Source organism: Somniosus microcephalus, chromosome 21, assembly GCF_052327205.1.
Source record: "Somniosus microcephalus isolate GS21.2 chromosome 21, FLI_Smic_1.0, whole genome shotgun sequence".
Taxonomy (NCBI): domain Eukaryota; kingdom Metazoa; phylum Chordata; class Chondrichthyes; order Squaliformes; family Somniosidae; genus Somniosus; species Somniosus microcephalus.
The window spans coordinates 29365245-29389420 of record NC_141007.1 but is presented as its reverse complement, the minus strand read 5'-3'; the positions used below and the strand labels follow the sequence as shown (position 1 = coordinate 29389420).

The 24176-nt window shown below is 53.2% G+C and overlaps 1 protein-coding gene across 1 annotated transcript in view; it reads right to left on the bottom strand.

Moving 5' to 3' along the window:
* Nucleotides 1–130: 130 nt before the first annotated feature.
* The window catches only part of LOC147102670 (myosin-4), a gene marked incomplete at its 5' end in the record, with an annotated part of 28708 nt that continues 4662 nt past the window's right edge, over nucleotides 131–24176 (bottom strand). Inside the window, 20 exons of the mRNA XM_085964099.1 lie at nucleotides 131–160; nucleotides 331–465; nucleotides 2437–2532; nucleotides 2650–2754; nucleotides 2908–3078; nucleotides 3211–3336; nucleotides 4137–4340; nucleotides 4607–4915; nucleotides 6719–6843; nucleotides 7077–7242; nucleotides 8450–8633; nucleotides 8723–8919; nucleotides 9150–9268; nucleotides 9362–9488; nucleotides 9599–9988; nucleotides 10096–10186; nucleotides 10545–10690; nucleotides 10786–10962; nucleotides 11074–11316; nucleotides 11409–11664. Coding sequence (XP_085820225.1) covers nucleotides 146–160; nucleotides 331–465; nucleotides 2437–2532; nucleotides 2650–2754; nucleotides 2908–3078; nucleotides 3211–3336; nucleotides 4137–4340; nucleotides 4607–4915; nucleotides 6719–6843; nucleotides 7077–7242; nucleotides 8450–8633; nucleotides 8723–8919; nucleotides 9150–9268; nucleotides 9362–9488; nucleotides 9599–9988; nucleotides 10096–10186; nucleotides 10545–10690; nucleotides 10786–10962; nucleotides 11074–11316; nucleotides 11409–11664 — 3382 coding nt within the window. The remainder of the gene's footprint in view (nucleotides 161–330; nucleotides 466–2436; nucleotides 2533–2649; nucleotides 2755–2907; nucleotides 3079–3210; nucleotides 3337–4136; nucleotides 4341–4606; nucleotides 4916–6718; nucleotides 6844–7076; nucleotides 7243–8449; nucleotides 8634–8722; nucleotides 8920–9149; nucleotides 9269–9361; nucleotides 9489–9598; nucleotides 9989–10095; nucleotides 10187–10544; nucleotides 10691–10785; nucleotides 10963–11073; nucleotides 11317–11408; nucleotides 11665–24176) is intronic.

Below are 24176 nucleotides of genomic sequence, written 5' to 3'. Positions count from 1 at the left end.
GAATCATCTAAAAAACATAGATGACAAAGAACCATTTTTCAGAGTTGCATTTTTATTTCTATTGACAGCGCTACATTTCTAAAACTATGTTACAATGAAATACACATTTTGTGGATTTCTTCTTTGGACCATTTCAGATTGTCATCTACTCTTCGGCAGCCTAATAGATAAAAAGAAAATGCAAATGGTTAAATAATGAAAAGACTGCTTTTAAAATATTATTTATATTCTGATTAACAATGGAAATCTTTACCAATAATTTTAGTTATTGTAAGTGTTTCTTGAGCTGTATTATTTATTCAATTTTAAAATCAGTTGCATGTACTGTACCTTGATATTTATGTCATGGCTTTTAGTTCTAAGTTTGTTGACTTGAGACTCTGCAACGTCGGCGCGTTCCTCAGCTTCCTCCAGTTCATGCTGCACCTTCCTGAACCTGGACAGGTGAGCATTGGCCTGCTCCTCCTAAAGAGAATACAGTACAAGAAATGATCAGATTGCAGGCAAGCACGTTGACAATAGGAGAATGTAAAGTGATACTAGGATAGTAAAAGTATGAATTGTTCACAAATTTTTTGACTTTAGCCAAAAGCCATTATGTGTTTGGAGGGTTGATGAACAGTTGTAGTACTGTGATCTACACATTTTGAGGTTTATAGTCCAACTATTAACCAGCTTTTTATTGTTTGTGAGAGAAGATTGGATAGTGGACTAGTTTAGCAGATTGTTCTTTTGCGTCTGGCACTTGAGTTCGAATCAAGCCAAGATTGGATGAAGGTCTTTACTCACTGATAGGCATTGCGTGGTGCAGTGCGTTTAAATATTATCCTTTATATATGGGACTTCAGTTTACATGCAGTTGGAGAAGGAGTGCATATTCACTTTCTGAGCTGCCTGAACCCTTACAGCCCCTTGTTAACATATGCAAAGGAGCTAATGCCTGTTTTTGGGACCAATATTTTTCAGACAATGGGCTACACTGCACCCATTTTATGAGGTGTAATTTCTACCTCAAAATGTCTACACTGCACCTGTTTTACCCCAAAATGTCTACAGGCTAGATGGGAGACAACATACATTCCTTAATGAAACGAAAGAGGCAATGGCCCAGAAATTCGGGTCGGGGGCTTCCCACGGGTGCAAGCCCCCGATCTGCACTTACCTTGTGCGCCGGCCGTTGAGCTGTGGGCTCCCGTGGAATTCCGATCCGGGGCCTGGTCCAGCTGCCGGCACGCAGTGCTTGCGTATCCCAGGGGCGCAGTTAGTTCGATGCGTCCCCTGGGATCACGTGGGCCATGGGCAGCCAATTGGAGCAGGGAATGCTCCATTCATAAGTCTGACAGGAAGTGATGTCAAGACTTATAAATACTACGGCCCCAAAATAGCACTAAATCTTCAAATAATTTTTTTAAAGTCATCACATTTTTTAAATAAGCTATAAATTGCATGAAATAACTATTTTAAACAATAATTTAAATTTTTGAAAAAAATAATTTTATTTTCTAACGGGGCTAAAAATCAACTTACCTTCCTTTAAAGTATTTAAAAATAATAAACCTGTGGAAAAAATGTTTTAATTTTAATTAATTCACCACTTACCTTGTAAAAAGCAAGCCTTACGCCTGCTTTTTATATTTCTAAATTCTGCAGGCTTACCCTCCCGGGAAAACCTGTAAAAAAAAACAAAGTTTGATGCGCACGCGCAGCCTCCCCCGCGCACGCGTTCGACCTCTGAACCTCTTCGTTCAGAGGGACGGAAGTGCCGGTTTCCCGCGCATGCGCAGTGCATGCAGGAAACTGGCACTTCCATCAGGCCTACGGGTGAGTACCCCGTGCGTACTCACCCGTGGAGACCCGAATTTCTGGGCCAATAGGTGGGACGTCATAAATATCTTCACAAGTTCCATAAAAACTGCATTTAGACTCTGGATGAGACAAAGTACACTCTTGATATTCAAAGGAGGAGTGAGACATGAATCTGGAAATTATAAGCTAACATCTGTACTGGGAAAACTGCTTGAGGACATCACACAGGATGCTACCAGTGTTGCCCTGAAGAACAAGAGGGACCCAGACCTCTCTTGTTGCTAGAATTCTTTGAAAATGTAGTGGCTAAAGTCTACCCAGTGGATATAATTTATTTTGATTTTCAGAAAGGATTTCAGGAACCATGTGTGAATCTTTTAAAACAGCCAATTTCAATGGAAAATAAATTCATGATGTAAACTGAAAATTTTCTTTGCACTAGAAAGTGGAAGATGAAAATAAATGGAAAAGCTCTGTTACTTATGGTTGGAGTTCTGAACGCCATATTCTAGGGTCCCTTCTGGTTACAATAGTCTTAAATAATGATAAGCTTTGTAACCTGATGACAAATATAAAGAAGATTAAAAGCATTCACAACGATTTAGATCAATTAGTTCCTCAGCTACTTACAACCTCCTCAGATTGTCTCTTGTAGGCTTTAACCTTCATCTGCAGCTTGTCAACTAAGTCCTGCAGCCTCAGCACATTTTTTCTGTCTTCCTCTGACTGTAAATAAAGCAAAAGAGGCAACATTTATATTGATATTTAGTAAAAATAATGATTACTACTAGTTGCCACAGTGGTGTGCCACTCTAAATAACGAGTTTATAAACTGTACAATACCTGATAGCTCAGTTCCTTGACTCTTCTTTCATATTTGCGAACACCTTTGACGGCATCAGCGCCTCGTTTCTGCTCAGCTTCCAGTTCATTTTCCAGCTCGCGCACCTAAACCAGTCACCAAATGGTGTTAACTGCTTTACATCCATGCAAGTTTCATATTGCCTTTTAAATTATTATGTTCCGTATTTTGTTGCTAAAGCCTCAACATATTCACAAGCTTCAGCTTGCAGCATACAAGAACACAATCTTGATGCTTACCCTAGACTCCAGTTTCTGGAGCTGTTTCTTTCCTCCTTTCATTGCCAGTTGCTCAGCCTCATCCAGACGATGCTGCAGGTCCTTCACCGTCTGCTCGAGGTTCTTCTTCATTCGTTCAAGGTGAGCACTGGTATCCTGTTCCTTCTTCAGCTCTTCAGCCATCATGGCAGCCTTATAACGGTGAGGTAATTGGGGAAATCATTATTCAGCTCAAGCTCGAAATAATCCCAACAAAGTAACTGAAGTGAGACAATCAGTATTTGTAATAATATGAATAAATAGTTAAGATAACTTCTGACTTACATCTGTGATAGCCTTCTTTGCTTTTTCTTCAGCATTTCTTGATTCCTGAATTGTTTCTTCCATTTCAGATTGGAGATGATTCAGGTCAGAATCCAGCTTCTTCTTGGTGTTGATGAGACTTGTGTTCTGCAAGAATCAATTTGTAAGAAGATGTTTTGTAGAATGGATAAACTGCAAAAAAACAAGACTGCAGCCTCGATATTAACCCCTACAACAGGCAATTGGGATCCCAATTTAAAATTTACTGTTGCTGCTCAGGTTTCCCAGAGGTTGGAAACTCAGCAGTGAAAGGGGGGCAGAAGCTGCCGGCTTCTCAAGTGCCTCTTTCAGCACTCCTTGTGAGACAGAAAGTGCAGGAGTGCTCCCTCCATCCCTCAAGGAAGCCTTCGGCCTCCCCCAGCATTAAATGTTGGCCTCCCCTACCCCACTCACCCACCCCCCTCGCCCCCATTGCCAGCCTTTCCCCAGCCCTCATGATCGGTGGGTTCTTCCCCACAGCCCTAATTGTCGATTTCTCCCTGGCTCGGATTGCCAACCTCTTCCACCTCGCGATCAGGGGCCTCTCCCCCCTCCCGATCGCGGGCCTCTGCCACCTCCAAGTCACAGGCCTCCCTTCCTGGTCAAGGCCTCTCCTCCTTCCAGTCATGGGCCTCTCCCCGCCATTGCCAGGGACCGTCTCCAAGGCTCCTGTCGCTGGTGATCCCTCCCGCCAGCCAGCCAGGCTGTCCATTTTGCTGGCAGCTGGGCAGGAAACGGAGCTAAGAAGTGTTAATGAGATTCTGCCATTAAGTTCGGCAGGACCTTCGCGTCCCCAACTTTGGGGAGTTCTTTGGCTGTTTGTGACCTCACCCGCATCTTCCCAGCCTCCCTGTAGATATAGCCTCCGTGTCTATTTGGTCCAAATTGACATTAGTGTGTGGACAAACCTGAGTGTGCAGCAGCTGTACCCTCTCAGTGACATCAATAAGCTCCTGTTCAGCGATTTTGCGAGCTCTATCTGTCTGTTCCAGTGCTGCTCTCATTTCTTCAATCTCAGCCTGCTGCAGACCACTTCTGCGCTCAACCATGGCCAATTGCTCCTTTAAGTCTTCCTGGCTTCTGCAAGCATCGTCTAGGTGTAACTGGGTGTCCTATTTAGAAGGTAGAAATCTTTTGTAAGCAGATATAGTAAACTGTAATATTCATATATTAGCATAAATTAGCATAATACACTTTTTAGTGCAATCTTAAGTAGTTTGAGTGATCTAAAACTGCTGACAAATTATAATTCCTGAACTTTTCTATTAAGATAGGTCACAGGAAAATGCCATTTACATAATTGACAGATGATTGTACAATATTTAGAGCTAGTTTAAAATTAACTGTAAATCCGAAATAAATGCACTATTATACAGACCTTTAATTGACCCTGCAGGTTTCTGAGATGTTTCTGAGCTTCTGAAGCCTGACGGTTAGCATGTCCCAACTGAATCTCCATTTCATTTAGATCGCCCTCCATTTTCTTTTTGATTCTTAAAGCATCATTTCTGCTCCTGACTTCAGACTCCAAGGCACTTTGCATTGTATCTACAGCTCTCTGGTGGTTCCTCTTCAGTTGATCAATTTCCTCATCTTTCTCAGCAATTTTCCTGTCAACTTCAGATTTTACTTGGTTCAGTTCTAGCTGAATACGGAGGATCTTGCTCTCTTCAAGTTCCAAAGAGGCCTAAATAGGGCATCAAACAAGGAATTATTTTTTTTCCGCTGTGCTCTTCTACTTCCAGCCTTTGCCCTGGACAATGTTTTGAAACAACAGCTTCACACTTTGCGAGGCTGCCCAGTTTCTCCAGCCTAACCCTTTAAGAAGCTTCAGTGAATGAAATGCTGCTGCAGTTGATTTCCCTTCCACTCAGAGCACACTAGCACTGAGGATTGATATAAGTCTTGGGAGGTCACCTTGAATATATAATTAACCCCATCCCAGGGAAATAGAACAGGTTTACAGTGGTGACGGACCAGGAGACAGAAATTCCACCTCGCCCCAATTCTGGTGGGATCCCAGATGATAAGGAAAATCCAGGCCATAATACAGAAATATGATGTTGAAGATGACGTCTTTTGAGGTCCTGATATAAAGTCAGTACTTGTCCAAAAATGCCAGCAACCAATCAATACCTGGTCATTCATCCCATTGTTGTTTTTACAATACTACTGGCACATTTGCTTACATAATAAGTTGTTGCACTCCAAAATGTAATTCATTGTGTTAATCACTTTGAGACATTTTCATAATGTAAGAACCTGTTGTGAATATGAAAATATTGGGCCGTAACTTGCGGCCCCTACACACCTCGTATGCGCCCATAAGGGCCACGCAAGTTCCGGGTTTAGGCATGTGAAGCGTATGCACGAAAACCCGGAACTTACGACCTGTCAAGAATCTTCTTGACAAATCCAACACATCCTCGGGGAAAGGGCATCCATGGGCAGAAAGTTGGGCTATTTGCCCAACTTCTGCCCAGCGAGTGCCCGTAAAATTCTTATGCCTGGCAAAAGCAGGTGGAAGGCCTGCTTTTACCAGCGTAAGAGTTTTTTTTAATGTTATCAATCATTTCTACATTAAAAAAACCTGGAAAATAAGGTAAGTTTATTTTTAGCCCCTTTAAAACATTTAAATTTATTTGTCAAAAATTAAATTTTTGCTTTAAATATTTAATTAATTTTAAATATGTAACTTTTAAATGTATTTATTTGATGTTTAAATGTATTTTTGGGGTATTCCCATTCATGCTTATGCAGATTCAGTACATACGGAATCCCCATAAGCATGAATGGGGATTCCCTTCATTCATTCATTGGGCTGGCCCATGTGATCCCAGGGGTGCTTGTGAACACCATGCACCCCTGGGATACGGGGGCCTCTACCCAATGGTACCCGGAGAGGTCCAGAACTGTGAATCTCCGTACCTCCTGGACCACCAGGTACGCAGACATTTTATTTGCGGATCAGAAGCATTTCCCTGCGGGAAGCCTCCCACCGCAAATTCAGGGCCATTATTACTGTAAGTAGCCAGAAAATGTTTGAAACTTCACAACCATATACTTCTGCCACTTCCGGGTTACAATCTAATGTTAGCCTCCTAATGTGAATATGGAAGAAAAAGAATTATAACTTTTGAGTTTTAAAAGCTTATCATTTTGAAGTGCAAAAATAGTAATCCATTTACCTGGCTCAAAGCTATAGTAACCAGTCATAAATGACAATATATAAATCCAGTCATTTATCTGTTATTCCAAAGTAAAGTAAACTATGGTTAGGCAAAATCATCCATAAATTACTCTCTGTGGATATGATTTCGACCATTTAGTGTATTCCTTTGGAACTGATGCCTTTTAGATCTTTCAATCAATTTTTAAAGCTGTCCATTGCACTAGACTATTGTTGCAAATCCGTTACACCATTTGACAGATACTATTGATCTAAATTTCGAGTTCTAATGTTTACTGCTAAAATAATTATTAGTTTTACCTCTGCCTCCTCCAGAGCCGATTGAATTTCACCCTTCTCCTGCTCAGCTGTCTTCTTTGCCTTTTCTAGCTCATGGAGGGCCTTACTGCTTTCACCCAGATGCTCAGTCAGATCAGCGATCTCCTCTGTTTTATGAAAAAAAAATTATACCTATTTCAGTTGTGATGAAACTAAGATAACAAAAGAAATATAAAGGTGCAATTATACTATTGATGTGAGACTGATTCCTGGAGAGTATGAAGCGCAGTGGGCAAGAATGGGATTTTACTATGGGTTTTAACTCCAAGGTAAACACATACCAATTTAATAATATCAACATTTTAAAATATTTAAATGACGAGAAACATTTAAAACTTACGCTGCAGATTCTTGTTCTCGCGTTTAAGAGTTTCAAGGTGATCCAGAGATTCCTCATATGCATTCTTCATTTTGAAGATCTCAGTACTGAGACTGCGGGATTCCTTCTGAGCTGCTTCCAGTTCAGCCTGGCTTTCCTCAAATTTCTGTTTCCAGTCTGCCAGAATCTTTATTGTACAATTGCAAAAGTTACAAATGAAACATGAGGATGCAGTTATACCTCAATACCAATGTGAGATGATAGCTGGAAAGTATGGAGTGCAGACTTCAACTTCAAGATTGGAATTACACTTTGGGCTGCAACTCATACTCTGCCTGTCACAACAGAACTTCATGCATACATGTTTAAATGGATGCACAAAGGTCTGCTTCCCAATAACTATATTTTGTTAGGTCAGAGCAGGGGACTGAATTTTAAAGTGCCTAGGAGATCCAATGCACAGTCTGAGTACATTTTAAACTTGTTTTCACACATAGGAAGAGGAGTAGGCTATTCAGCCTCTGGAACTTGTTCTGCCATTCTATTAGATCATGGCTGATCTGTACCTCAACTCCATTTACCCGCCTTTTCTCCATATCCCTTGGTAACTTTATCAAACAAAAATCTATCGATCTCAGTACAGGTAGACTATCCTTTATCCGCACTTCTGAAAACCGAAAACCGATGAAAACCGAAAGTTTTTTTGTGGAGCGTAAGTCGTGCGCACGACATAACCCGAGTGGCGCCAAACCTGACCCGACGCGGCCGATGCTTTTCTGACCTGATTTGCGGGCCAGCTTAGCGTAGGAGTCAGCTGATATCCGGCTTTCCCACAACTGGCGGCGGCAGTCTAGCCCCAGACCCCCGCTAAGTCAAGGAATTCAGATACGGAGCAGGGGGAGCTGTAAACAGACTGGGAGCGGCAGCACAGAGAAGCAGGAAGGGGAATGAGACACAGAACAGTCGCAAGAGGTAGCCTGAACTTTTAAAAATTTATATTAAATACAAATACTAATTAGCAAATTAATTTAATGTTCAGAGTTTCCCAGTCTCATAATACCTTCTGAAATCCAAAAATTTCTGAAATCCGAAACACAGCTGGTCCCAAGGTTTTCGGATAAGAGATAGTCAACCTGTACTGAAAATTTCCATTGACCCAGCATCCACAGCCTTTTGGGGAAGAGAGAATTACACTCCACCCATTGTGAAACTTAAATGTTATTAGATAGGTACCTGGAGGGGCCTCGTACACTTGGTGTTAGTCCATTCAAGAATCAGGTCTAATCCCTTGTATCTATCCACAGCTAAAATTACTTAATATCAATCTGAAATTGGCATTGGAACTGTCTTTAGAATGACAGAGAAAGGGAAACAATGACACAACATGCTCTTACCTTGTCAAAGTTCCTCTGTTTCTTGTCAAGAGCTGCTGCTGCTGAATTTGCCCTCTCCACATCTATCATAAGATCCTCCACTTCATTTTGCAATCTCTGTTTTGTCTTTTCCAATGAAGCACATTTGGAGTTCACAGCCTCAATGTGCTCTTCTGCATCCTGCAGTCGCTGAGCAAGTTTTTTCCTGAAAAGTACAAAACCAAAAATGTTGTAATAACATCATCTCACAGAACATGTTGTATGAAGCCAAATTCTCATTTTATTATCACATACTTGGCCTCCTCCAGTTCCTCGGTGCGCTGGATTGCATCAGTTTCATATTTTGTTCTCCATTGAGCAACTTCGCTGTTGGCCTTGGACATGCCACGCTGGAGCTCAGCTTTTGCCTCCTGTTCCTCTTCATATTGCTCACGGAGCAAATCACAGTCGTGGCGGGCGGATTGCAGAGCATGTGCCAAGGCACTTTTAGCCTGAAATAATTACCAAGTTGGATGATGTAATAATTGTTAATATTGCTGATTATTAGTGCGTTACTGAACTGTGATACTTTGCTTATGGTCACGGTGAATAGAAAAATTTCCACTTCCAAAGGTAACATCTTAAGTTAATTACTGCACAACCACATGACAAAATGTAATATTTGATATTGTTGAAATTTGAAGAAATTAATATGGATGATTTACTTAAATTATTCTGATACCTTTGTTTCTTCCTCCAGCTGCCTCTTGAGCTCCTCAACCTGTTGAGTATATCCTTGTTTACCTCTTGTCAGCTGCGATACCAAGGCTTCCTTCTCCTCTACCTGGCGATTCAGTTCACCTGCAAATCAGAAGAGGTTGCAAGCAAAAAAGTTGCAAAATAACATAGTATTTTCTGGCTTGAACAATAAATAGTTATGCAACTGATAAATACCATTTTCTGTTCCAAGTCGTGCTTTATGAGTTGATAAATCGTTGATCAAACGTTGATGTTCATCGTGTTTGGTCTTCAGTTCACTGACTTGGTCCTCAAGAGACCGGGCCACCTTCTCAAGATTCCCCTGAAACCAAAATGCTCAATTCTCAAAATATGTGAAACCAAATGGACAACAATTATTAATTAAAGATAATTACATGAAGGAGTAGGGTTTAACAACATTCAGAACTGCACCTTAGCTTTAGACACAGATTCCATGTTGCTAGCAAGGTCATCAATTTCCATCTTCAGCTCACTCTTTTCCTTCTCCAGTTTCTGTTTCACACGTTGCAGGTTGTCGACTTGTTCCCCAAGTTCTGCTACACTATCAGCCTGCTTCTTACGAAGAGCAGCGGCCGTGGCTTCATGCTGCAGGGTAGATTCTTCCAGATCGCGGCGCATTTTCTGAAATTCTGCTTCACGTTTTTTGTTCATTTCAATATGTGCTGCAGTTGCACCGCCGGCTTCTTCTAGTCGCTCACTGATCTCTTCAAGTTCCCGAGCAAGATCAGATCTCTGTTTCTCAGTCTTAGCACGAGAGGCACGCTCAGCTTCAATTTCTTCTTCAAGCTCTTCAATACGAGCCTTAAAATAAATATGCGTTGATTACGATCTTAAAACAAGTAACATCAGTTCATGCACATAACATTTACAAAGGTAGAATCGATAATTTCATGAGACCTATACATCACCTGTAATTCTTTAATCTTTTTCTGCAGCTGGGAAGCCAAAGCCTGCTCATCTTCAACTTTGCTTTGAAGCTGGCTGATTTCGAATTCCTTCCTTTAATAATAAGAGCGAAAAATTAAGTTGAACTACTCAATTACCAAATTTCTGTATTATTAATGAACTTACACAAAACCTGTTTATTTTCACAGACATGCTGAGGCAATAAATTATGTGATAGCTGCAGGACATTTAAAATAGAACCTTAATTCCTGAGTTAACACCATATTACTCTCTACAAGCAGTGCTCTTGTACTAGTTCAATCACAGAAGTTCTACAAGACCACATGCTCAAGTTAATAAAAATCCTCTGACGGAAGAGTCAATGTCTGCAAAAACAAGTTCTATATGCTAACAGGACAGGTGGGTTCAAAATTCAAGCAAAGGGATGGTAACAAACAATAAGATGACTGACTTTTTTAGCTTCTCGTCCAATTGCTGCTTATCGTTCTCCAAATCCATTGTGACTTCTTGTGACAGCTTCAGGTCGCCTTCAAACTTCCTCTTGGAGCGTTCAAGATCCATGCGAAGTTTCTTCTCCTGCTCTAGAGAGCCTTCGAGCTTTTCAGGAAAAAATAATATTTTATCAGAATTTGCTTCAAACAATGACCGTATGCTCAAACCCATTTGACCTTGTTCTGTTAAAGAACACTTACATCATCAACTTGTTGTTCCAACTTAGTCTTTGTTTTGGTTAGAGTGTTGACTTTGTCTTCCTCGGCCTGGAGGTCATCCAAAGTCTGCTGATGGGCCTCTTGGAGGGCTTTCTTTTCCTTTGTTACTTTAGCAATGTTTTCATCGAGACTAGCCATCTCTTCAGTGAGGTTTTTCACCTATGTTCACCAAAAACAAAACATATAGAAGAATGTCATGAAGTGTAAATAGGTATGAAATTCCTTTCATGAGTTGTATAAGTATTATATATAAAAATCACCTATTCATACCTTGTTCTCGGTGGCATGTTTTTCTTTTTCAACTTTGGCTAATGTGAGCTCTAAGTCATCAATATCTTTCTTCAGTTCTGAACACTCATCCTCCAGTTTTCTCTTCTTAGCTGTGAGTTCTGCGTTTATCTCCTCTTCATCTTCCAATCTTTCATTAGCTTCCTTCACTTTAGCCTCCAGTTGAATTTTATTTTTAATCAGTCCTTCACATCTTTCTTCCGCATCTGCCAGAGTTTCAACTTCCTGCAAAAAAATTAGACAATGAATTACACCAGGCTATGGTTTTTATCATTTGTATACAGAATTTACTATATTAAGACTGTGAACGTTGTTACCGATTGGACTTGGAGTAGGAGATCATTCTTTTCCTGTACAAAAGTCACCATTTTCTCTTCTAATTCCTTCCTTCGTGTTTCAGATTTGACAAGTGCCTCCTTAGTTTTCTCAAACTCATCTTTCATATTCGCCATTTCCTTTTCAGTTTCAGCACTCTTCAGAAGAGGTTTGATCTTGAAATACAGTTGCATCCATGGCCAGTGCTTGACATTTGTGAATGAACGGATGTTGTACTGTAGAGTGTACAATGCTTCCCTAAAGGATACAGTTAAACAGGGGAACACAGTTCATAACAATCCTTCTTTAGCTTTTGTGTAAGAGTAAAATTATATAGTACTAGCTGGGGGTGCCCGGCGGTGCTGAGGCTTTTCGAGGGCATGTTGTTGTTGGAAGAGAGAGAGAGCGAGCGAGTGGGGGGGGGGAAGAGAGAGAGAGAGCGGGGGGGGGAAGAGAGAGAGCGAGTGGGGGGGAAGAGAGAGAGTGAGTGGGGGGGGAAGAGAGAGAGTGAGTGGGGGGGAAGAGAGAGAGCGAGTGGGGGGGAAGAGAGACAGCGAGTGGGGGGGAAGAGAGAAAGCGAGTGGGGGAAGAGAGAGAGCGAGTGGGGGGGAAGAGAGAGAGCGAGTGGGGGGGAAGAGAGAGAGCGAGTGGGGGGGGGAAGAGAGAGAGCGAGTGGGGGGGGAAGAGAGAGAGCGAGTGGGGGGGAAGAGAGAGAGAGAGTGGGGGGGAAGAGAGAGAGCGAGTGGGGGGAAGAGAGAGAGCGAGGTGGGGGGGAAGAGAGAGCGAGTGGGGGGGAAGACAGAGAGCGAGTGGGGGGGAAGAGAGAGAGCGAGTGGGGGGAAGAGAGAGAGCGAGTGGGGGGGAAGAGAGAGAGCGACTGGGGGGGGAAGAGAGAGAGCGACGGGGGGAAGAGAGAGAGTGACTGGGGGGGGAGAAGAGAGAGCGACTGGGGGGGAAGAGAGAGAGCGACTGGGGGTGAAGAGAGAGCGACTGGGGGGGGAAGAGAGAGCGAATGGGGGGGAAGAGAGAGCGACTGGCGGAAGAGAGAGCACCTGGGGGGGGAAGAGAGAGCGACTGGGGGGGAAGAGAGAGCGACTGGGGGGGGAAGAGAGAGCGACTGGGGGGGGAAGAGAGAGCGGCTGATGGGGAAGAGAGAGCGACTGGGGGGGAAGAGAGAGCGACTGGGGGGAAGGGGGGAAGAGAGAGCGACTGGGGGGGAAGAGAGAGCGACTGGGGGTGAAGAGAGAGCGACTGGGGGTGAAAAGAGAGCGACTGGGGGGGGAAGAGAGAGCGACTGGGGGGGAATAGAGCGTGACTGGGGGGGAAGAGAGCGCGACTGGGGGGGAACAGAGAGCGATGGGGGGAAGAGAGAGCGGCTGGGGGGGAAGAGAGTGACTGGGGGGGGAAGAGAGAGCGACTGCGGGGGAAGAGAGGGTGACTGGGGGGGGAAGAGAGAGCGACTGCGGGGGGAAGAGAGAGTGACTGGGGGGGAAGAGAGAGCGACTGGGGGGAAGAGAGCGACTGGGGGGGAAGAGAGAGCGACTGGGGGGGAAGAGAGAGCGACTGGGGGGGAAGAGAGAGCGACTGGGGGGGGAAGAGAGAGCGACTGGGGGGGGGAAGAGAGAGCGACTGGGGGGGAAGAGAGAGCGACTGGGGGGGGAAGAGAGAGCGACTGGGGGGGAAGAGAGAGCGACTGGGGGGGAAGAGAGAGCGACTGGGGGGGAAGAGAGAGCGACTGGGGGGGGAGAGAGAGCGACTGGGGGGGAGAGAGAGCGACTGGGGGGGAGAGAGAGTGACTGGGGGGAGAGAGAGCGACTGGGGGGGAGGAGAGAGAGAGCGAGTGGGTGGGAAGAGAGAGAGCGAGTGGGGGGGAAGAGAGAGAGCAAGTGGGGGGGAAGCGAGAGAGCGAGAGTGGGGGGGAAGGGAGAGAGAGCGAGTGGGGGGGGAAGGAGAGAGGGAGTGGGGGGAAGAGAGAGAGGGAGTGTGCGGGAAGAGAGAGCGAGTGGGGGGAAGAGAGAGAGCGAGTGGGGGGGAAGACCGAGAGCGAGTGGGGGGAAGAGAGAGAGCGAGTGGTGGGGAAGAGAGAGAGCGAGTGGGGGGGAAGAGAAAGAGCGAGTCGGGGGGAAGAGAGAGAGCGACTGGGGAGAAGAGAGAGAGCGACTGGGGGGGAAGAGAGAGCGAGTGGGGGGGAAGAGAGAGTGCGAGTGGGGGGGAAGAGAGAGAGTGAGTGGGGGGGAAGAGAGAGGGCGAGTGGGGGGGAAGAGAGAGGGCGAGTGGGGGGGAAGAGAGAGAGCGAGTGGGGGGGAAGAGGGAGAGCGAGTGGGGGGGAAGAGAGCGAGTGGGGGGGAGGAGCGAGAGCGAGTGGGGGGTAAGAGAGAGCGAGTGGGGGGAAGAGAGAGCGAGTGGGGGGAAGAGAGAGAGCGAGTGGGGGGGAGGAGCGAGAGCGAGTGGGGGGGAGGAGCGAGAGCGAGTGGGGGGAAGAGAGAGCGACTGGGGAAGAGAGAGCACCTGGGGGGGGAGAGAGGAGAGACTGGGGGGGAAGAGAGAGCGACTGGGGGGGAAGAGAGAGCGACTGGGGGGGAAGGGTGGAAGAGAGAGCGACTGGGGGGGAAGAGAGAGCGACTGGGGGGGAATAGAGCGTGACTGGGGGGGAAGAGAGCGCGACTGGGGGGGAACAGAGAGCGATGGGGGGAAGAGAGAGCGACTGGGGGGGAAGAGAGAGCGACTGGGGGGGAAGAGAGAGAGCGACTGGGGGGGAAGAGAGTAACTGGGGGGGGTAAGAGAGAGCGAGTGGGGGGAAGAGAGAGCGAGTGGGGGGGAAGAGAGAGAGCGAGTGGGGGGGAGAGAGAGAGAGCGAGTGGGGGGGAAGAGAGAGAGCGAGTGCGGGGGAAGAGAGAGAGCGAGTGGGGGGGAAGAGAGAGAGCGAGTGGGGGGGAAGAGAGAGTGCGGGTGGGGGGGAAGAGAGAGAGCGAGTGGGGGAAGAGAGAGAGGCGTGTGGGGGGGAAGAGAGAGAGCGAGTGGGGGGGAAGAGAGAGAGCGAGTGGGGGGGAAGAGAGAGACCGAGTGGGGGGGAAGAGAGAGAGCGACGGGGGGGGGGAAGAGAGAGCGACTGGGGGGAAGAGATAGCGACTGGGGGGAAGAGAGAGCGACTGGGGGAGAAAAAGAGAGCGACTGTGGGGGAAGAGAGAGCGACTGGGGGGGAAGAGAGAGAGCGACTGGGGGGGAAAAAGAGAGCGACTGGGGGGAAGAGGGAGCGACTGGGGGGGAAGATAGAGAGCGAGTGGGGGAGAAGAGAGAGAGGGAGTGGTGGGAAGAGAGAGAGAGAGTGGGGGGGAAGAGAGAGAGCGAGTGCGGGGGAAGAGAGAGAGCGAGTGGGGGGGAAGAGAGAGAGTGAGTTGGGGGGAAGACAGAGAGGGAGTGGGGGGGGAAGAGAGAGAGGGAGTGGGGGGGAAGAAAGAGAGCGAGTGGGGGGGAAGAGAGAGAGCGAGTGGGGGAAGAGAGAGAGCGAGTGGGGGGGGAAGAGAGAGAGCGACTGGGGGGGAAAAGAGAGCGACTGGGGGGGAAGAGATAGCGACTGGGGGGAAGAGAGAGCGACTGGGGGGGAAAAAGAGAGCGACTGTGGGGAAGAGAGAGCGACTGGGGGGGAAGAGAGAGAGCGACTGGGGGGAAGAGAGGACGGCTGGCGGGAAGAGATAGTGACTGGGGGGGAAGAGAGAGCGACTGGGGGGGAAAAAGAGAGCGACTGGGGGGAAGAGAGAGCGACTGGGGGGGAAGAGAGAGAGCGAGTGTGGGAGAGAGAGAGAGGGAGTGGTGGGGAAGAGAGAGAGGGAGTGGGGTGGAAGAGAGAGAGCGAGTGCGGGGGAAGAGAGAGAGCGAGTGGGGGGGCAGAGAGAGAGCGAGTTGGGGGGAAGACAGAGAGGGAGTGGGGGGGAAGAGAGAGATGGATTGGGGGGAAGAGAGAGAGGGAGCGGGGGGGAAGAGAGAGAGGGAGTGGGGGGGAAGAGAGAGAGCGAGTGCGGGGGAAGAGAGAGAGCGAGTGGGGGGGAAGAGAGAGAGCGAGTGGGGGGAAGAGTGAGAGCGAGTGGGGGGGAAGAGAGAGAGCGAGTCGGGGGGAAGAGAGAGAGCGAGTGGGGGGGAAGAGAGAGAGCGAGTGGGGGGAAGAGAGAGAGCGAGTGGGGGGGAAGAGAGAGAGCATGTGGGGGGAAGAGAGAGAGCGACTGGGGGGGGAAGAGAGAGCGACTGGGGGGAAGAGATAGCGACTGGGGGGGAAGAGAGAGCGACTGGGGGGAAAGAGAGCGACTGTGGGGGAAGAGAGAGCGACTGGGGGGGGGGAAGATAGAGACCGACTGGGGGGGAAGAGAGAGCGACTGGGGGAAGAGATAGCGACTGGGGGGGAAGAGAGAGCGACTGGGGGGAAATAGAGAGCGACTGGGGGGAAGAGGGAGCGACTGGGGGGGAAGAGAGAGAGCGAGTGGGGGGGAAGAGAGAGAGGGAGTGGTGGGGAAGAGAGAGAGCGAGTGGGGGGGAAGAGAGAGAGCGAGTGGGGGGAAGAGAGAGAGCGAATTGGGGGAAGAGAGAGAGGGAGTGGGGGGAAGAGAGAGAGGAGTGGGGGGAAGAGAGAGCGACTGGGGGGAAGAGAGAGCGACTGGGGGGGAGAGAGAGCGACTGGGGGAAGAGAGAGCGACTGGGGGAAGAGAGAGCGACTGGGGGGGGAAGAGAGAGCGACTGGGGGGGAAGAGAGAGCGACTGGGGGGAGAGAGAGCGACTGGGGTGAGAGAGAGCGACTGGGGGGAGAGAGAGCGACTGGGGGGGAGAGAGAGCGACTGAGGGGAGAGAGAGCGAGTGGGGGGAAGAGAGAGAGCGAGTGGGGGGGAAGAGAGAGAGCGAGTGGGGGGAAGAGAGAGAGCGAGTGGGGGGGAAGAGAGAGAGCGAGTGGGGGGAAGAGAGAGAGCGAGTGGGGGGGGGAAGAGAGAGAGCGAGTGGGGGGGAAGAGAGAGAGCGAGTGGGGGGGAAGAGAGAGAGCGAGTGGGGGGAAGAGAGCAAGCGTGTGGGGGGTAAGAGAGAGAGCGAGTGGGGGGTAAGAGAGAGAGCGAGTGGGGGGTAAGAGAGAGGGCGAGTGGGGGGGAAGAGAGAGGGCGAGTGGGGGGAAGAGAGAGAGCGAGTGGGGGGGAAGAGAGAGAGCGAGTGGGGGGGAAGAGAGAGAGCGAGTGGGGGGGAAGAGAGATAGCGAGTGGGGGGGGAAGAGAGAGAGCGAGTGGGGGGGAAGAGAGAGAGCGAAGTGGGGGGGAGGAGAGAGAGCGACTGGGGGGAAGAGAGAGAGCGACTTGGGGGGAAGAGAGAGAGCGACGGGGGAAGAGAGAGAGCGACTGGGGGGGAAGAGAGAGAGCGGCTGGGGGGAAAGAGAGAGAGCGACGGCGGGGAAGAGAGAGAGCGACTGGGGGGGAAGAGAGAGCGACTGAGGGGGAAGAGAGAGCGACTGGGGGGGAAGAGAGAGCGACTGGGGGGGAAGAGAGAGCGACTGGGGGAAGAGAGAGCGACTGGGGGGAAGAGAGAGCGACTGGGGGGGAAGAGAGAGCGACTGCTGGGGGAAGAGAGAGCGACTGCGGGGGGAAGAGAGAGGCGACTGGCGGGGAAAGAAGAGAGCGACTGGGGGGAAGAGAGAGCGACTGGGGGGAAGAGAGAGCGACTGGGGGGGAAGAGAGAGCGACTGGGGGGAAGAGAGAGCGACTGGGGGGGAAGAGAGAGCGACTGGGGGGGAAGAGAGAGCGACTGGGGGGAAGAGAGACGACTGGTGGGAGAGGAGGGGAGAGAGCGACTGGGGGGAGAGAGATCGACTGGGGGGGAGAGAGAGAGAGCGACTGGGGGGGAGAGAGAGAGCGAGTGGGGGGGGAGAGAGAGAGCGACACTGGGGGGAAGAGAGAGCGACTGGGGGGGAAGAGAGAGCGACTGGGGGGGAAGAGAGAGCGACGGGGGGGAAAGAGCGACTGGGGGGGAAGAGGAGAGCGACGGGGGGGGAAAGAGCGACGGGGGGAAGAGAGAGAGCGGCTGGGGGGAAGAGAGAGCGCGGCTGGGGCGAAGCGAGAGAGCGCGGCTGGGGGGAAGAGAGAAGCGCGGCTGCGGGGGAAGAGAGAGAGCGGCTCGGGGGGAAGAGAGAGAGCGGCTGGGGGGGAAGAGAGAGAGCGAGTGGGGGGAAGAGAGAGAGCGAGTGGGGGGGGAGAGAGAGAGCGAGTCGGGGGGAAGAGAGAGAGCGAGTGGGGGGAAGAGAGAGAGCGCGTGGGGGGGGAAGAGAGAGAGCGATTGGGGGGGAGGTGAGAGAGCGAGTGGGGGGGAAGATAGAGACGACGTGAGGGGGGAAGAGAGAGAGCGAGTGGGGGGAAGAGAGAGAGCGAGTGGGGGGGAAGAGAGAGAGCGACTGGGGGGGGAAGAGAGAGAGCGACGGGGGGAAGAGAGAGAGCGACTGGGGGGGGAAGAGAGAGAGCGACTGGGGGGGAGAAGAGAGAGAGCGACTGGGGGTGAAGAGAGAGCGACTGGGGGGGGAAGAGAGAGCGACTGGGGGGGAAGAGAGAGCGACTGGGGGGGGAAGAGAGAGCGACTGGGGGGGAAGAGAGAGCGACTGGGGGGAAGACATAGCGACTGGGGGGGAAAAGAGAGCGACTGGGGGGGAAGAGAGAGCGAATGGGGGGGAAGAGAGAGCGACTGGGGGAAGAGAGAGCGACTGGGGGGGAAGAGAGAGCGACGGGGGGGAAGAGAGAGCGACTGGGGGGGAGAGAGAGCGACTGGGGGGGAGAGAGAGCGACTGGGGGGGAGAGAGAGCGACTGGGGGGGAAGAGAGAGCGACTGGGGGGAAGAAGAGAGCGACTGGGGTGAAGAGAGAGCGACTGGGGGGGAAGAGAGAGCGACTGGGGGGGAAGAGAGCGTGACTGGGGGGGAAGAGAGCGCGACTGGGGCGGGAAGAGAGAGCGATGGGGGGAAGAGAGAGCGACTGGGGGGGAAGAGAGAGCGACTGGGGGGGAAGAGAGAGCGACTGGGGGGGAAGAGAGTGACTGGGGGGGGAAAGAGAGAGCGACTGCGGGGGGAAGAGAGGGTGACTGGGGGGAAGAGAGAGCGACTGCGGGGGGAAGAGAGAGCGACTGGGGGGAAGAGAGCGACTGGTGGGAAGAGAGCGACTGGGGGGGAAGAGAGAGCGACTGGGGGGGAAGAGAGAGCGACTGGGGGGGAAGAGGGAGCGACTGGGAGGGAAGAGAGAGCGACTGGGGGGGGAAGAGAGAGCGACTGGGGGGGAGAGAGAGCGACTGGGGGGAAGAGAGAGCGACTGGGGGGGAAGAGAGAGCGACTGGGGGGGAGAGAGAGCGACTGGGGGGGAGAGAGAGCGACTGGGGGGAAGAGAGAGCGACTGGGGGGAGGACAGAGCGACTGGGGGGAGAGAGAGCGACTGGGGGGGAGAGAGAGTGACTGGGGGGAGAGAGAGAGCGACTGGGGGGGAGAGAGAGGCGAGTGGGGGGAAGAGAGAGAGCGAGTGGGGGGGGAAGAGAGAGAGCGAGTGGGGGGAAGAGAGAGAGCGAGTGGGGGGGAAGGGAGAGAGGAGTGGGGGGAGGAGAGAGAGGGAGTGTGCGGGAAGAGAGAGAGCGAGTGGGGGGGAAGAGAAAGAGCGAGTGGGGGGGAAGAGCGAGAGCGAGTGGGGGGGAAGAGAGAGAGCGAGTGGTGGGGAAGAGAGAGAGCGAGTGGGGGGGGAAGAGAAAGAGCGAGTCGGGGGGAAGAGAGAGAGCGACTGGGGGGGAAGAGAGAGAGTGACTGGGGGGGAAGAGAGAGAGCGAGTGGGGGGAAGAGAGAGTGAGTGGGGGGGAAGAGAGAGAGCGAGTGGGGGGGAAGAGAGAGAGCGAGTGGGGGGAAGAGAGAGAGCGAGTGGGGGGGAAGAGAGAGAGCGAGTGGGGGGGTAGAGAGCGAGTGGGGGGGAGGAGCGAGAGCGAGTGGGGGGTAAGAGAGAGCGAGTGGGGGGAGAGAGAGCGAGTGCGGGGAAGAGAGAGCGAGTGGGGGGAGGAGAGAGCGTGGGGGGGGAAGAGAGAGAGCGAGGGGGGGGGAAGAGAGAGCGAGTGGGGGGGTAAGAGAGAGCGAGTGGGTGGAAGAGAGAGCGAGTGGGGGGGAAGAGAGAGAGCGAGTGGGGGGGAAGAGAGAGAGCGAGTGGGGGGGAAGAGAGAGAGCGAGTGCGGGGGAAGAGAGAGAGCGAGTGGGGGGGAAGAGAGAGAGCGACTGGGGGGGGAGGAGAGAGTGCGGGTGTGGGGGAAGAGAGAGAGCGAGTGGGGGGAAGAGAGACAGCGAGTGGGGGGGAGGAGAGAGAGCGAGTGGGGGGAAGAGAGAGAGCGAGTGGGGGGGAAGAGAGCGACCGAGTGGGGGGGAAGAGAGAGAGCGACGGGGGGCGGGGGGGGGAAAGAGAGAGAGCGACTGGGGGGAAGAGATAGCGACTGGGGGTAAGAGAGAGCGACTGGGGAGAAAAAGAGAGCGACTGTGGGGGAAGAGAGAGCGAATGGGGGGGGGAAGAGAGAGAGCGACTGGGGGGGAAGAGAGAGCGACTGGGGGAAGAGATAGCGACTCGGGGGAAGAGATAGTGACTGGGGGGGAAGAGAGAGCGACTGGGGGGAAAAAGAGAGCGACTGGGGGGAAGAGGGAGCGACTGGGGGGGAAGAGAGAGAGCGAGTGGGGGGGAAGAGAGAGAGGGAGTGGTGGGGAAGAGAGAGAGAGAGTGGGGGGGAAGAGAGAGAGCGAGTGCGGGGGAAGAGGGAGAGCGAGTGGGGGGGAAGAGAGAGAGCGAGTTGGGGGAAGACAGAGAGGGAGTGGGGGGGGAAGAGAGAGAGGGAGTGGGGGGGAAGAGAGAGAGTGAGTGGGGGGGAAGAGAGAGAGCGAGTGGGGGGGGAAGAGAGAGAGCGGCTGGGGGGGGAAGAAGAGAGCGACTGGGGGGAAGAGATAGCGACTGGGGGGAAGAGAGAGCGACTGGGGGGGAAAAAGAGAGCGACTGGGGGGAAGAGAGAGCGACTAGGGGGGAAGAGAGAGCGACTGGGGGGAAGAGAGAGCGACGGGGGGGGAAAGAGCGACGGGTGGGAAGAGAGAGAGCGGCTGGGGGGGAAGAGAGAGAGCGGCTGGGGGGGAAGAGAGAGAGCGAGTGGGGGGGGAAGAGAGAGAGCGAGTCGGGGGGGAGAGAGAGCGAGTGGGGGGGAAGAGAGAGAGCGCGTGGGGGGGAAGAGAGAGAGCGATTGGGGGGGAGGTGAGAGAGCGAGTGGGGGGGAAGATAGAGAGCGAGGGGGGGAGGAGAGAGCGCGAGTGGGGGGGGAGAGAGAGGCGCGAGTGGGGGGGAGAGAGCGAGAGAGACTGGGGGGAGAGAGAGAGCGAGAGAGACTGGGAGAGAGAGAGAGAGCGAGAGTGACTGGGGAGAGCGAGAGAGACTGGGGGAGAGCGAGACAGACTGGGGGGAGAGAGAGAGCGAGAGAGACTGGGGGGAGAGAGAGAGCGAGAGAGACTGGGGGGGGAGAGAGAGAGACTGGGGGGAGAGAGAGAGAGACAGGGGGGAGAGAGAGCGCGAGTGGGGGGGAAGAGAGAGGCGCGAGGTGGGGGGAAGAGAGAGTGCGAGTGGGGGGAAGAGAGAGAGCGAGTGGGGGGGAAGAGAGAGAGCGAGTGGGGGGGAAGAGAGAGAGCGAGTGGGGGGGAAGAGAGAGAGCGAGTGGGGGAAGAGGGAGAGCGAGTGGGGGGGAAGAGAGAGAGCGAGTGGGGGGGAAGAGAGAGAGCGAGTGGGGGGGGAAGAGAGAGAGCGAGTGGGGGGGAAGAGAGAGAGCGAGTGGGGGGGAAGAGAGAGAGCGAGTGGGGGGGAAGAGAGAGAGCGAGTGGGGGGGAAGAGAGAGAGCGAGTGGGGGTGAAGAGAGAGAAAGACTGGGGGGGAGAGAGAGAGCGAGTGGGGGAGAAGAGAGAGAGCGAGTGGGGGGGAAGAGAGAGAGCGAGTGGGCTGGAAGAGAGAGAGCGAGTGGGGGGAAGAGAGAGAGCGAGTGGGGGGAAGAGAGAGAGCGAGTGGGGGGGAAGAGAGAGAGCGAGTGGGGGGGGAAGAGAACGAGCGAGTGGGGGGTAAGAGAGAGAGCGAGTGGGGGGTAAGAGAGAGAGCGAGTGGGGGGTAAGAGAGAGAGCGAGTGGGGAGGAAGAGAGAGAGCGAGTGGGGGGAGAGAGAGAGAGCGAGTGGGGGGAAGAGAGAGAGCGAGTGGGGGGGAAGAGAGAGAGCGAGTGGGGGGAAGAGAGAGAGCGAGTGGGGGGGAAGAGAGAGAGCGAGTGGGGGGGAAGAGAGAGAGCGAGTGGGGGGAAGAGAGAGAGCGAGTGGGGGGGAAGAGAGAGAGCGAGTGGGGGAAGAGAGAGAGCGATTGGGGGGTGAGAGAGCGAGTGGGGGGGAAGATAGAGAGCGAGTGGGGGGGAAGAGAGAGAGCGAGTGGGGGGAGAGAGAGCGCGAGTGGGGGAGAGAGCGAGAGAGACTGGGGGGAGAGAGAAAGCGAGAGAGACTGGGGAGAGAGAGAGAGCGAGTGACACTGGGGGAGAGCGAGAGAGACTAGGGGGAGAGAGAGAGCGAGAGGGACTGGGGGGAAAGAGAGAGCGAGAGAGACTGGGGGGAGAGAGAGAGAGACTGGGGGGAGAGAGAGAGAGACGGGGGAGAGAGAGAGCGAGTGGGGGAGAGAGAGAGAGCGAGTGGGGGGGAAGAGAGAGAGCGACTGCGGGGGGAAGAGAGAGCGACTGGGGGGGGAAGAGAGAGCGACTGGGGGGGTGGAAGAGAGAGCGACTGGGGGGGGAAGAGAGCGACTCGGGGGGGAAGAGAGAGCGACTGGGGGGGGAAAAGAGAGCGACTGGGGGGAAGAGAGAGCGACTGTTGGGGAAGAGAGAGCGACTGGGGGGGAAGAAGAGAGAGCGACTGGGGGGGGAAGAGCGAGCGACTGGGGGGGGAAGAGAGAGCGCGAGTGGGGGGGAGAGAGAGCGCGAGTGGGGGGGAGAGAGAGCGCGAGTGGGGGGGAGAGAGCGAGAGAGACTGGGGGGAGAGAGAGAGCGAGAGAGACTGGGGAGAGAGAGAGAGCGAGAGAGACTGGGGGAGAGCGAGAGAGACTGTGGGGAGAGAGAGAGCGAGAGAGACTGGGGGAGAGAGAGAGCGAGAGAGACTGGGGGGAGAGAGAGAGCGAGAGAGACTGGGGGGACAGAGAGAGAGACTGGGGGGAGAGAGAGACGGGGGAGAGAGAGAGCGAGTGGGGGGGAAGAGGGAGAGCGAGTGGGGGGAAGAGAGAGAGCGAGTGGGGGGGAAGAGAGAGAGCGAGTGGGGGGGAAGAGAGAGAGCGAGTGGGGGGAAGAGAGAGAGCGAGTGGGAGGGGAAGAAGAGAGAGCGAGTGGGGGTGAAGAGAGAGAACGACTGGGGGGAGAGAGAGAGAGCGAGTGGGGGAGAAGAGAGAGAGCGAGTGGGGGGGGAAGAGAGAGAGCGAGTGGGGGGGAAGAGACAGAGCGAGTGGGGGGGAAGAGAGAGAGCGAGTGGGGGGGAAGAGAGAGAGCGAGTGGGGGGGAAGAGAGAGAGCGAGTGGGGGGAAGAGAGAGAGCGATTGGGGGGAAGAGAGAGAGCGAGTGGCGGGAAAGAGAGAGGCGACTGGGGGGGAAGAGAGAGAGCGACTGGGGGGCAAGAGAGAGAGCGACTGGGGGGGGAAGAGAGAGATCGACTGGGGGGGGAAGAGAGAGATCGAGTGGGGGGAAGAGAGAGAGCGAGTGGGGGGGAAGAGAGAGAGCGAGTGGGGGGGAAGAGAGAGAGCGAGTGGGGGGAAGAGAGAGAGCGACTGGGGGGGAAGAGAGCAGGTGGGGGGGAAGAGAGCGAGTGGGGGGAAGAGTTAGAGCGAGTGGGGGGGAAGAGAGAGAGCGAGTGGGGGGAAGAGAACGAGCGAGTGGGGGGTAAGAGAGAGAGCGAGTGGGGGGTAAGAGAGAGAGCGAGTGGGGGGTAAGAGAGTGAGCGAGTGGGGGGGAAGAGAGAGAGCGAGTGGGGGGAAGAGAGAGAGCGAGTGGGGGGGAAGAGAGAGAGCGAGGTGGGGGGGAAGAGAGAGAGCGAGTGGGGGGGGAAGAGAGAGAGCGTGGGGGGGAAGAGAGAGAGCGAGTGGGGGAAGAGAGAGAGAGCGATTGGGGGGGAGGTGAGAGCGATTGGGGGGGAAGATAGAGAGCGATTGGGGGGGAAGATAGAGAGCGAGTGGGGGGGAAAAGAGAGAGCGAGTGGGGGGGGAGAGAGAGCGCGAGTGGGGGGAGAGAGCGAGAGAGACTGGGGGGAGAGAGAGAGCGAGAGAGACTGGGGAGAGAGAGAGAGCGAGAGACTGGGAGAGGAGAGCGAGAGAGACTGGGGGGAGAGAGAGAGCGAGAGGGACTGGGGGGAGAGAGAGAGCGAGAGAGACTGGGGGGAGAGAGAGAGAGACTGGGGGGAGGGAGAGAGAGACGGGGGGAGAGAGAGAGCGAGTGGGGGGGAAGAGAGAGAGCGAAGTGGGGGGAAGAGAGAGAGCGAGTGGGGGGGGAAGAGAGAGCGACTGCGGGGGGAAGAGCGAGCGACTGGGGGGAAGAGATAGCGACTTGGGGGGGGAAGAGAGAGCGACTGGGGGGGAAGAGAGAGCAACTTGGGGGGTGGAAGAGAGAGCAACTTGGGGGGTGGAAGAGAGAGCGACTGGGGGGGGGAAGAGAGCGACTCGGGGGGGGAAGAGAGAGCGACTGGGGGGGAAGAGAGAGCGACTGGGGGGGAAGAG